Below are 14,070 nucleotides of genomic sequence, written 5' to 3'. Positions count from 1 at the left end.
AACTTAAATTTGTGAATCTGTGTTCAGGTAATTATTACCTCATTCTTTTTTTTTTTTTTTTTTTTTTTTTTTCCCAATGAAAGCAACATCAAAGAACAGTTTTAAAATAAAAGTTATTTTGCAATAAAAATAAATTTGTTCCTTTCATTCCCCCGAAGTCGATAGGGCTGAGGTCCACAATTTGGATCCTGGTCTGCCCACAAAACACAATTCTTCAAAAAAGCAATTTGCTGTGGGAAAACTGCCTAAAATAATTAGATTCTGAAACTTCAGTATAATCAAGAGAAGAAATTTCCCACAGCTCTGTGGTATTCCTCAGAAACTGACACGTTGTGAGACCATTACCGAGTCCTGCGAGACACTGGCAAGACACTGGCAGCAGAAGTGCCTGCAAGTGCTAGAACAAACAAACAAGGTGTAATTATTACTTTCCAGAATGGGGTGTAAATACAAGGATACAAACTTTCACCCAGAGTAATGGGCACACCCTGGCCTGACTCCTACATATCCCAGCTTGCCAATGACAAGACTCAAAAAGAGAATGACAAGCCATGGCTTATGGATGACACCTGCCAAGCCATGAGGCTCTTTCTTTAGCCCAGCCCTGAGCAACCTCAGCTTTCCTACCCAACAGCAAGAGGAAGGAGCTGCAAATGCCCTCGAGTGGCGCTCTCCCTCTGCAGCTAAGCAGAAAGGGAGGACATCCCTGAAAACTGGGACCATTGGAACATGGTGTGGTACACCTTGCAAGAGGGACATGCCCTCCTTAACAAGCCGTGAGGGATGCTCCAGGCACTGACAGTGTCCCTTGCTCTCCACTGCTGCCCAGCCTTCTTGCCTAGCACAGGGCAACCTTCTTATTTCTGCCTGAAAAAGCCAGGAAGTGCTGCTGCAAGAGGGCTCTGAGCAGCAGTGGCTGCTCCTGGTTTTCACAGCATCAGCTGCTGAGCAGCCACAGGGGACTCAGCCAACACAGCATGAAATTCCATGGATTCCCTTCTAGAAATAAAAGATGGGAATAACATGGCTGCAATGAACCGAAGACAAGGAAGGGAAGTGGTAGTAAGAACAGGAAAAACATCTAAAATAATAATGTTTTTAAAATTTGGGAGGTAAGGGTAAACTCTAGAGAAAAGTTGGAACACTTCCTTTCTGCTTCACATCAGTTTGATCAACACTGTAATTCATCTTCTAATTAGTAACTGGACCACTAGTTTGGCTTGACTGATTCTGAAAACACTATCTTAAAACAAATACTCCTTTGCAGAACTAAATTGAACCAGACAGTTAAAAGCTACCATGTAGGCTGCCACTTCCCTCCTGGAAACAGAAAGAAAGAAACTGAAGAATTGCATGAAAACAGCAGAGGCACTTTCCATTCTGCTTTAAGAAAATGAAAAATAGTGCCCTTGAAGCTTTCTGCTGCTGTTCTGTATTCATTTCAGTGGGTTGCCTCCATTCCTAAGCCTCTCTGTTTCTCTCAAGTGGCCAGACAAATCACACTGGTATGGAGCAGTGCAAGAAGCAGCACTGAACTCTGGAATGATTGTTCAGTACCAGCAGGGCAATTGGCTGATTTGTACTAACCTTGTAATAGCAAAAAGCTAGGCTTGAGGGACACTAATGGATGTGGTTGAGTTGTACCAAAATATTTTTAAAGAAATGGCTTGAAATTTTTGTGTTTATGCAAAACATTTTCCCAATTGAAACATTATTTTAATAAAATTCTCATATTGGCAAAAATAAATTATTATTTCTCCTACAAATTGGAATTATTGTACCTGCTACCATTCCTATTTTGGAACTGGTGATGCATTGGAATATTACGCTTTTTCTCAGGCTTTGTGAAACATGATGGTGCTGGACAGACAACTTTTAAATTCACCAGACTTGTGATCATGGGACTCAGGTTTTGCTTTCAAGCTGCAGTTAATATTTACATTCCCAACCAACCAGGAAGTCAGACGAGTGAAGTGGATATGCTATGGTTATCTCCAGAAAAGGGTTTGCAGCCTAAGACCTCTTACTCGGAAAAAAAAATAATAAAAAAATCAATTATTTTCTTGCTAGTATCACCCTTCCTTAAGTACTTACGATCACCAAAAGAGGAGCTGTCCACCAACAGATCTGTAACACAGAAGTCAGCTGTTTGAATGTGTTGCTGTAGGCCACCCCAATGCCAAGACAAAAGCCATTTTCTGACTTTCAGGATCTTGAAATTGGCTGAGGCAAAGACCGAAAATCTGTGCTATTTTCCATGGAGGCCATGGTGAAAATGCTCCTTCTCACTCCCCTTCCCTTGTCCACACAGACTGGCTGGCTGCTACCCCACCCAAGTACTTGACACAACAGTCAAGGGACTGCCAGGGCCACTTGGGTTGCCCTGCCTGGAGATGAGGAGGCTGAGAGGCAGCCTCATTGCTCCCTGCAGCTCCTGAGGAGAGGAAAGGCAGAGGGAGGTGCTGGCCTCTGCCTCCTGGTCATCCATGGCAGGATGCAAGGGAGGGCACAGTGCTGGGACAGGGGAGGCTCAGGGAAGATTTCTGCTCCATGAGGGTGGTCAGGCACTGGGACAGGCTCCCTGGAGAGGTGGCTGGTGACCCAAGCCTGTCTGTGTTCAAGAGGCATTGGGACAATGCCCTTGGTAACATGTTTTAACTTTTGGTAGTCCTGAACTGGTCAGGCTGTTGGACTCACTGGTCTTGGCAGGGCTCTTCCAACTGACCTGTTCTGTTCTGTTCTGTTCCAAACCACTCCACTTTACTATGAGACGGGGTGAAGGCATCCTACACCCATCTTAGCATGTAAACAGGACAGCTGGAAGCAACAGTTTTTCAATAACCATCCTCCAATGTCAGCCTGCAAGAAGTGCAAAGTCTCCGGAGAAAAATATAGGTACTAGAAAAAAATGGTAAAAGTCATACAGTTTCACCTTCATCTCATGAAGCTCTTTTTGTCACCAGAACGCCCTGATAACCACAAGTTCAATCTAAAACAGACAGGACTGCAGTAATCCCATTTTTTTACCTATGCTGACAGCATTAATTTACTACTTGAGTTCGACTGGATGGATGAATGGATGAGGGTAGAACAGTAGATGTTGTCTACCTTGACTTCAGTAGGGCTTTTTACACTGTCTCCCATACCATCCTCCTGGAAAGCTCCAGAAGTGTGGGATCCCCTGGGGGTCAGTACTGGGTCCAGTCCTGTTCAATTTATCATCAGTGACCTGGATGAAGGGACTGAGTGCACCCTCAGCAAGTTTGTGGGAGAAACAAAGCATGGTAGAGTGGCTGACACACAGAGGCCTGTGCTGCCATTCAGAAGGACTGGACAGGCTGGAGAGGAACCTCATGAGGGTCAACAAGTGCTTACTCTTTTCCATAAGGAAAGACTAAGCGAACTGGACCTGTTTAGCCTAGAGAAAAGGAGATTGAGAAAGGATCTTAACCTCTCTAAATACCTGAGGGCACAGTATAAAGTGGATGGGGCCAAACCCTTCTCAGTGGTGACCAGTGGTAGGACAAGGGGTAATGCATCTAAATTGAACTGCAGGATGCTCCATCACCACATAAGGAAGAACTTCTTTATAGTTTGGGTGGCAGAGCACTGTAACAGGCTGCCCAGAGAGGTTGTGGAGTCTCCTTTGAAGATACTCAAAACCCACCTGGATGCAATCATCTATAACACGAACTAGGTGACCCTGCTTGAGCAGGGGCTTGGACTAGATGATCTCTATAGGTCCCTTCCAACCTCAACCATTCTGTACTTCTGTGAATGTGCATGTTTCAGGGGATAAACCACTAAATATGAAATAAAATGGCCAGATGTTTCTTTACAAATAAAAACAAGCTTGCCCTTTTTTTATGTGTTACTTATCACTAAAATGACCATTTCCCTACTGCTTTGCAGTGAAGATGCTAATACTGCCACACTCAGAGAATTAAAAATGAATAAGGTAGATGAAAGCATTTGACCTATTCTCAGTGAAACATTTGGGAGAAAAATGCTTTTCACAGAATGGAGTCAAGCATACATGATTTTAATTTATTTAACAGTATCATCATGAGATTCAGGAATCTGCCCTTGCAAGAAACTCTCATTATCAGAGACTAAAAGGTTATCAACAGGAGCAATAAAAGACTTTTGTAATTCTTAGGTATGATGATTAACTACCCAACCCAGCATAGCAAAAAAACAGGCTGGTCTAATTTATTTTGCTGCTACAGTGCAGGGAAATGCACATACCATGGTACCAAACAACAACAGCACTTCTGAGATGTGTTCTCAGGGAAAAAATAAAACACATATACTCATTTCCCCCCATGGCCACTGTCACAGCCAAATGACTGAGACACAGGGATATTGCAATACATTCACGAAGATGCTCCCATTTGGCTTTCAAACATTAAAACACTCATAGCTATGGTAAAATCAGGGCTTGGAGCCCAGTTCAGAGCTGTGTACACAGGACTGCACTTAAACATTGCTCATGACTAATCAGAGTGAGCTTGTACAGACTATTAGAGTACTTTCCATAGCTCCAGAAAAAAACTATTAACTAGAGCCGTGAGCTTTTCCCAGCTGCTGCTGGGCTCCTCCCCTTCTCCCTAGCAATAATCACTCCCCTCCTGCCATGAGGTGTCAGAGCAGTGGCAATATGCATGCAACAGGCAAATCAGACTCCCTGCCGTAAAACCTCTCAGGCAAACCAAGCAATTTGCTGTCAAAAAATGAAGCAGCAAGCGTCTTATAAAGGAGAAAAACACAATTGTAAAGAGGAATTGGTTGTTACCTTTGACTTAAGTCAGCCTTTCACACTGGAGCTGCAGGTTGTCAGTGATTATTCCTGACAGCAAAGTGCACAGAGCGAAAGTACTGCTTAGCCCACAGTGAATGCATGCAAACTTCCCTCCCACAAAGCACAGCTGTGTTTTCTTCTTTTGCTCTTTTTACTTATTTATTTATTTATTTATTTATTTATTTTTACTGGAGAGAGTACAATCATCACTGTATAAATAGAAATGGCTGCACTTGCTCCTTTCACTGAAATCTCTGGGACATTCAACTGTATCAAAAATCTTTGCCTAGATTGTGACTGTCTGAATAACAGTCAGCACCCATTTGGGTGCCGGATGACAGCTGTAAATACTCACACTCATACTCAGATTTGTAATGCAATGCAGGGACAGAGCTTATGGAATCTCTGAGCTCACTTGCTATCTCATTTGCTTTCTACTAATGACCATTGACAAGTCAGTCTGCAGGGGGAAGACAGGGTGAAAACAGGTACCAGCTAAAGCAGAAATTTTAAATTAGCCTGCAAGGAGGGGAAAGTTTCTGAGAAAATGATGGGTATGAGGAATATAGTGAAACTACTTGTATAAATACATTGTGCTGAATACCTGTAAGAAGGACAGAAAAAGACTCCTTTGACATATTCTCTAGTTGAAGATTAGCCCAATACTAAGTATACATGAAATAATTAAATGATGTAATAACAATACATCAAAATAATACAATCAACACATTAAATAATGTATTAATGCATAATATACTAAGAATGAAAAGAAGTATTTTCCCAAGAAGTCTGACCTACTGTCTCCTTGAGGCTCTACAAAGAGATCATAACCACACATGGTGAAAAGAGCCCCGCAACATCCCTGACCAAAGTTTTCTCTAGATGAAGCGGTAGATGGCCAGTTCAACAGCAGAGTGTAACCCAAACAGCACTGCTTATTACCTTAGATCCAGCACTGGATCCTGTCACTTAATGTGACTGCTGTACTTCTGGACCCTAGCTGGCATCTCCGTGCAGTTTGTATTGTACAAGATAGACCTACCAGCTCCACATAGCACTTAGCTGAAGGTCTCTGCACCCCAAAATTTTGTTTGATGTTCACTCCAGCCTTTCACTTCCTATGTTTAACATGGTCTAAGGATTTACAAAACCAATGTTGTTCATCTCCCAAAGAAGACTCTAATCCAGCTTTTCATAAATGACTAGGGAAAACTTCTTGGGCTTCTGAAGTGAAAGGAAATGTCGATCCAGTAGAGAAAAACCTGAAAAGTTTGCAACCCACTTTGCCAGAGGAAGGCTTTAAATAGAAGATCCGACTAAAGAGCAACATTCTCAATATTGCTTGCCCACCTAATGTCACATCACTAAAACAAGGGACAAGCCTCCCACTAACTCCAGTGTTACAGCATCTAGGCATGGATACATCACTCGATTTTGCTTTAAAAGCACAGCCTGTGAAAGTTACTGTAAATATCTCTATGGAGAAATGTAGTATTTATTTTTGTCTGTCATTGCAGCACAAAGCAAAGCAAGCAAGATTTAACATTAAACTGAGTTTCAATACAGAAAATAAGAGCGTTACTACAGAGGATTTTCATAAGCTCACGACATAATTCATTAAAAAATATTACTCATTTTCGTGAAGTGTCCTGTACAAAAACTGTAGACTCTTATGCAGATCCCTTTCACATTTCCTATCACATTCTGCGTTAAACTATTTCATGCATTAATATTCATACAGACCAAAAATTGAAACTGACTACGGTCCAGCATTTATCTTTCATGCACAGTTTTCATCAACTTTTGAAAAGGTTGCAAAGCAAAGTTAAGAAAGAAATACTAAAGATAAAGAAATAAGTATAAGAAAACAAAGCATGTAAAGACAGAGTCTGGTAGGAATTTATTAATGTAATTACATCGGTAGGAAAATTAGCTATTGGTGAAATTTGTAACTTTCTACACAGAAAATGGAAAAGGGCCAATGTTTTGCTAATCAGTGACTACAATAACCATCTTGGAATTGCATGTACTCAGCTAATTGTATATTTTCACCTTCTTCAAACAGGTACATTGTAGCTGCCTGGTTGGGTCAATTAAGAAAAAAAAAAAAAGTTGAGAGGATGTGGCTGCAAAAGATGAACAGATTCTAAATAATAAGGAAATATCAATCAAGCTTTTCTTCATATTGGTCATCTTTTTGCTCATCTAAGCCTTTTAAAACCCCTTAATAGTCCTCTTAAGATAGCGGCAAATAGTCCCAAATATGCTGCATGTCCAACCCAGGTTTTATTCCAACCTTATCCTGTTTTTTTTTTTTTTTAATTATTATTATTATTATTATTATTTATTTTCAGTAATACATCACTTTTGCATTCAGGACTCTCTGGAGCCCAAACAATTCACAGCTAATCACCGAACTGGGCAAGCTATTGTAACAGGCTTAACAAGCTCTACCTCTAAATCTTGCATTAAAATTACCTCAGAATAATTACACCTGGAGATAAGCAATGAAGATCATATTAGGCTAAGGCAAAACAGAGACCCAGCTAAGTGTAAATCAATTACAGCTGAAAATAGAGCAAAGGGGACAGAGCTATTACAAGACTGTTGCTGTTATTTATGGAGTGGTAGTGGAGAATTCAAACAATTTCTTATACTTACAATAGCTGTCGGAGTTGAAGCCAGCACACAGTAGAGCACAAGGGGTGAAATGAAGCTCTCATCCTCCGTTCCAGGGTAAGGTTTCATCAAATTGCCATCCTGACAGAAGAAACCTTGGATATGCACTTGAAAAGTATCGGTGCACTCGAAGTAGTAGGCAAGCAGAACAGTCCCAGCCATGATGACAAGCTGAAAATACAGCATGGTGACACAGAGGCATTAGTTGCTTTTTTTAACAGATGCAGCTATGCCTTCAAGCTACTCTAGTCCCGCAGACCATCCTCCCTTCATCATCACCCCGACAGTCCTTGCAATGCTGGTGTGTGTGTGTGTGTGTGTGTGTGTGTGTGTGTGTGTGTGTGCGTGTGCGTCTCTGCGTGCCCGCTTTGCAACATCTGTTACATAAACCTTTTGGCAAATGACACTAATGAATGTCTCAGATAGGAGCGGGTCCGTAACGCAGCTTGTAGAGGGGTGGGAGCTTTGACAGCTACTTCGTCAAAGGGCATGTGAGTGTCAACGGCAGCAGCGATCAATGGAAACTAGCAGGACAAGGGGCAGCATAGCAAGAGCTGACAGTGACAAGCTAAAACCTGTGCACAGCGGTAGGCAGCTGGAAAGGATTGTTGCACGGGATAAAGGAAGTTAAAGCCAAAATGCTTCCACGCTGCAGCTGCAAGCCGGCAACGGGGAATGTGCACCCTATTCTAATCCAGAAGAGCCCTCAGTGGGTCAGATGAAGCAGTCATGAGACCTGACAGATCCAGACGGAAATCTGACTCCTGCCACTCACCTTTCCTTTCAGCTGCAGCTTACCAGGAAAGCTGTAGAAATCCTCAGAAATCTGTTCCCCCAGACAACTGGCTGGGGCTACTTTGCGTTGTCTGGGGTACAACACTCCAACACAACCACTTTTGGAAAAGGCTCTGGCTCAAGTCTGAGTCTTCACCTTTACACATATAAACCACAAGGAGCCTTTCTTGTCTCTTTCTGGTAATTTACTGATGACTAACAGGGCTGCTTGGAAAACCTCAGCTATCAACATTTCCGTGCATATTCAGAGTTACTCAGTATAAGCTGTGTCAGTGTCTGTGTCAGCTTCCCAACATATCTCAAAACAACCTCTCCAAGGCTGTCACTAAACTAACCTCTGAAAATTAAGTGGATATGATAGTTCATTGCTCTTGTTCCCTCTCTGCCAGACTGCAAACGAAATCTTATGTCAAAATCTTCAACATTTACAAAAACAGCAATATTAACCTGGATATTATGACAATTCCAGGGTTGGATGCAGGATGGTCTTTATAGAGAGGTAATAAGCCACTTACCACTAGTACGAGAGCTGACACATATACAAGTTATTTTAACATGCCTTAGGGGAAAAAACAAAAACAAAAACAAAAAAGTGAAGGAAAAAAAAGTGTTTTTTTTTTTTTTTTTTTTTTTTGTACCATTTTGTCTCCAAGATACCTGCATCAAAACTGTGTTGCTCTGAGATTGTTATAAGAACATACCTTTAACAAATAATTTTGGCAACTTGTTCCCAAAGGCTTAAAAGCTATCCATGGACTCCTCAGACTTAACCTTGCATGTAACGCTGCTGCACAGGACAGCCGACCAAGTCGTGATATCTTTGGGCATGTGTTGGACCAAAATTAGGACAAAAACCAACCAACCAATCAACTGAACAGATAAATTATTCATGAAAGTAGATCCCAGAATATCAGAATGGTAGGAGGGCATTTCTGGAGGTCACCTGGTCCCACCTCCTGCTCAAGCAGGGCCACCTACAGCAGGCTGCCCAGGACCATGTCCAGGCAGATTTTGAAGACCTCCACCACCACTCTGAACAGCCTCTATGACAGATTTAAGAAGACCAAACTAAAGCCAAACCTGAAGACTTCTGAAACCTTCCCCATTCAAACTATTTTGTAACTAATACCATTTTGTAACTAGATTCTGAGGTCCACAGATTAATCTCACCCCTGTAAAATGCAACCTGGATTGTTTAACATTTTTAGCCCAATCAATTATCAGTATGGATTCAAACATCAGCTTCTGTGGGTTACAGAATTACGGTACCAACTGAAATTTGCTTAGACAAAGTACACAGCCTTTTTTAGAAGCTCAAACAAGTAGTAATCCACATAATTATTTCCCCCAAACATGTATATTCTTCCTTTCTCCCACACTGATTTAGAGAATGAATTTAATATATAAAATGTTAATCAAACACTAGTTTTCTCACAGTTTTTGCTTTCTTCTGACAATTCAGTAACTTTAAGATCCCAAACTCTGAAATCTACCACCCTGTAGTGAATTGCAGGTATGCTGACCCTGTACAGTCAGTACATGGTGGTTTCTGTTCCGCTCCTTCCCTCTCACACTTCTCCTGTGTCCTGATGGCTTGAACCGGCTGGAGAATCAAAAGATTTAGTCTGTGTATTCTTTCCTGTGCAACATCTACCTCTAAAGGTGTGTAAGCAAGTGCATTTTCTTACTTCATCAGGATTATATAATAATAGCTTTTAGAATGAACTGCTCTGAGTATTTCACATCTAAAATGTGTACCTGAAGAAGTCCTTCATTTGTTCAGCTTTCACTATTTATTCTTTTATTTTCAAGACACAAGAATTCCCTCAGTGGATTATTTTTATTTTTTATTTTTTTTACAAATGTAAAGCAATGTGCTGTTATTTATGTATTTCCCAGAGACCTTTACAGCATCCTGATTGAGTCAGTGGGATTCCCTATAAACAAACACATTTTGGTAATTAAGAGCCTAGAAGACATAAATTTGTGCAGCTACAGATTTCCTTATCAACCTTCGGCAACTCAGTTTTATAAATTAACACCAGAGGAAGGCAATGACACTATCACTACTCTGCCTGACATAGACATAAATGCAGATTACAGAATACCTGGACATAGAGGCACTGAAGCTCAGTTCCAGCAGTGTCAGTAATAAATTGACCCATCCCCCCTATTCTAAACACACCTCCAAACATGCTTTAGGTTGCCAGCTCCAGCCAGCTTGAAAGCAGTACTATAAGAGACAGGTCAACAAGAGCTGCTTTTCCCCTTGTCAATGGGAAAAGGAGAAAACATGCAAGTTATGCCCTTCTTTGGGTGTCACAGGAAAAAAAAAATCCTTTATTTATTTTATTTTATTTTATTTTATTTTATTTTATTTTATTTTATTTTATTTTATTTTATTTTATTTTATTTTATTTTATTTTATTTTATTTTATTTTATTTTATTTTATTTTATTTTATTTTATTTTTTATTTTATTTATCCCCAAAGAACTCTCTAGCCAGCAGTTGTACAACTCACTCTGACCTTCCCAGGGCCGAGTATTGCCTCAGTGCTGCATGAAAACACTGCTTGCATATAAAATGCAGCTCTAGTCTGACTTATGTCAATACTGACCTACCACACAGACAACTCAGTAATAAATCAAATCCTGGTCACACTTCAGTTTGTGAGTGTGTTTTGGCCTTTTGAGAAAAAGCAAACAAACAAACAAATTTTATCTATCTAATATTATTCAGATGTCTAATATTTTCTTGAAAAAAAAAAAAAAGAAAAAAAATGAAAAAAAAAGATTGTAATCCTGAGAACCGTAGATACTGGAGGTATTCCCAACGTTTTAGGGAAATAGCAACAGCAGAACAGCAGAAATTAGACCTCCAGTTCAATGGACCCCTCCACAGACCCACTATGACAAGGGATGATATGAGGTACAGAACGGACAGGTCAGTTATTACAACAAATGTGGGCAATCTTTTGCTGGTCAAAGAGTCAGTGAAGTCCTGACCATGTGTGTGGCATATTCCTGTGCTTCATGTTGAGCATTCACTGCTGTCAGCAGCTTCTCAGCCAAAGGCTCTTTCCCTTTCCCTTTCCCTTTCCCTTTCCCTTTCCCTTTCCCTTTCCCTTTCCCTTTCCCTTTCCCTTTCCCTTTCCCTTTCCCTTTCCCTTTCCCTTTCCCTTTCCCTTTCCCTTTCCCTTTCCCTTTCCCTTTCCCTTTCCCTTTCCCCTTCCCTTTCCCTTTCCCCTTCCCTTTCCCTTTCCCCTTCCCTTTCCCTTTCCCTTTCCCTTTCCCTTTCCCTTCCCCTTTCCCTTTCCCTTCCCCTTTCCCTTTTCCATTCTGCCTGGTGAAAATTTCATGTTTATTTCTAGTGGCAGGAGTGACTTTTATTTATTATTATTTTTTTTTAATTCTGTTTTACTAGTCACAGATGCCTAAATCAGCTTCAGTCACCTACTCTTTTTCAATTTTTAAAGCTACGACCTAAAATGACAAGTGCAGAAATCCCTGATTTTTGTAGTTACAGTCCGTTTGTAGCAGATAACTTTCCCTTTTCTCATTATTTTAAGGTTTAGAGTCTTTGAAAGAAGTGTTGAAGAAGAGCAGGTAGGCTGACAAGATAAAGATACAGAATGTCTAGTTACATAATTCAGAAAACTCAGTGCAGCTTAGCACTGACATTTTGTAGGGTTTGCTTATCAATCCCTATTGATACATTTCCTTGAATTTATTTGGAAAAAAAAAATGCTCAGCTTAGAAAAGCAGCCAATGAATAGAATTGTCTAAGGTGCTTAATGGCCTTCATTACCACGGTATTTAAGCACATCATAATCCTTAATGTTTATCATCACTACTTCATTGTAAGATAAGAAAATGCTCTTATCACCATTTTACAGAGAGGACACAAAAGCAGGAGGAGATAAAATGACTGCCCTTAGGTCACAGTAGAAGCTATGGCATAGTCAAGATTTATCTTTCTGCAGGACTAGATTTTTCTGGTTTAGTCAATAGTCTGCACATGAAAAAACTCGATGATGTATGCTCAGATCCTGATTCTGCAGAAGCTCACTCATGGTGCAGTTAACAATACACATCATGTGTCTGATACAGCCCCATTAAAAAACTCCAGTTTGACTTTAGATCAGGCTTGGCAATGTGGATTTACACAACTGCTTTGTGTTTCTTCCTCGAAGCCAGCTATTTAAATGGATTAATTCTGTAGTACTTCATTCAACACCTGTCCCTCACCACACCATTAAATTCTGTACCTCTACAAGCCTGCAATGATTCTGTCCTTGCAGACCTTCTCATCACAACACTTACTCCTCTTTAAATTGTGGGGGTTCTATGCAATCAAAACATTACATTCTTAAATGCCCCATAAATATGAAAGAAAGCTTGCAGTCTTCTTTGGGAAATCAGTAACTATTTGGTGCAGGTGCTAATCAGGTATTAGTGTAAGGGTGTGTCCTAAGTATAGGGGAACAGCATCTTCAATGTAAGAAGTGTGATTCAGGCACATTAATCCCAGGGATGTTGTGATACATTCAGAAATCCTCCCCTTCATCCTAATACTGTGACAGTACAACTCGGAGACCACTGCAAAAACAAAACAACTGCAATTCCAGACAGTAGGACTCAAGCCCCCGATTTGCACACTCTCTTCATTTACTGCTATCTCTTAATCACAACTGGAAACCTCCATAGGAGTAGCACCTCTTTCGTGCTGCTGTGAACACCAGAGAGGCCACTACTTTGCAAACAAGAAAGCAAGAGGCTAACTCCATTTGGGAAAGGGGCATAAAGCTATAAAAGACAGAGACTAATGGAAAGAGACAGTTGATGGCAGGAGGCAGAGCTTTTTGATCAGCCTACCCCGAAGACTCCCTAGAGCTCTTAATAAGGGACCAAGAAATTGAGTGAGAAAAGGAAGTAGCTGTAAAAATTTCTCATATACTTTCTAGCCATACAGTCCTGTAAGACAAGCATACAGCCACTGCTAAATCTACTTCTGTTGTGTGTACTGAGATAATTTGTCACTTGTATAAATCATCATGCAAAACCATATGAATGAACATAAAAAAATAAAAGCCCTATTGTTCATATCTGGATATGAATAGGTACATTCTTTCAGCTTATCAGTCTTCCCACATGTTACTGATAACATATCTTACAATGCCTTTAATGTGTATGACTGATAATTGGAAAATTGTTCTTGCACATAAATGACACATAAAAGACCACATTTTTATTCCTTCTGAAAGAAGCCTTTCAAACTTTGTATGTTCCTTAGTGGATAGTCAATCACATAACTATCAATACTCTTGCTCAGTTTATTTGTTTCTAGCAAGCTTCTGTGGTTGTCAGTTCATTAACCAAAACTCGCAATATTATGAACAGAGCACCACAAACATGCCTAAGTGCTTTCAACTCGGGACACATGCTGTGGCTCACCCACAGCAGGAAAAGGTTCCAGTCTTTTTAAGCAGATTTTCATCTCCCCTTCCAAACAAGCTCTAGTGACCAATTGCAACAGAAAGCCCAAAAAATCTTGTGCTCTTTTAAGCCACCTGGTAAGAGCACATAACTCCCAGAATAGACGCACTGGGGCATCTGGCAGACACGGTGTATGTATGTTGTGAAAACAGACAGGTTAACTATGCATAGCACTCCCGCGTTACTGCTGGAAGGAATTGTTAGGAGTGTTATTGCTCTCTACTGGACAGCATCAGTAAAGCTCAACTGTGTGTCCCAGAGCTGGGAGCTCTCGTCCTGCTGCTGCCGTAGAGGGGTGT

At 40.7% G+C, this 14,070-nt stretch overlaps 1 protein-coding gene across 2 annotated transcripts in view; it reads right to left on the bottom strand.

Annotated features, from left to right (window-relative positions):
• The window catches only part of PLPPR1 (phospholipid phosphatase related 1), a 130,052-nt gene that overhangs the window by 28,042 nt on the left and 87,940 nt on the right, over positions 1 to 14,070 (bottom strand). For both annotated transcript variants that reach the window (XM_038170960.2, XM_038170961.2), the window contains exon 3: positions 7,463 to 7,651. In XM_038170960.2, the coding sequence (XP_038026888.1) occupies positions 7,463 to 7,651 (189 nt within the window). The remainder of the gene's footprint in view (positions 1 to 7,462; positions 7,652 to 14,070) is intronic.

This window comes from Anas platyrhynchos, chromosome Z, assembly GCF_047663525.1.
Source record: "Anas platyrhynchos isolate ZD024472 breed Pekin duck chromosome Z, IASCAAS_PekinDuck_T2T, whole genome shotgun sequence".
Classification (NCBI taxonomy): Eukaryota; Metazoa; Chordata; class Aves; order Anseriformes; family Anatidae; genus Anas; species Anas platyrhynchos.
The sequence above is the reverse complement of the archived record's forward strand: the minus strand, read 5'-3'. Positions and strand labels throughout refer to the sequence as shown.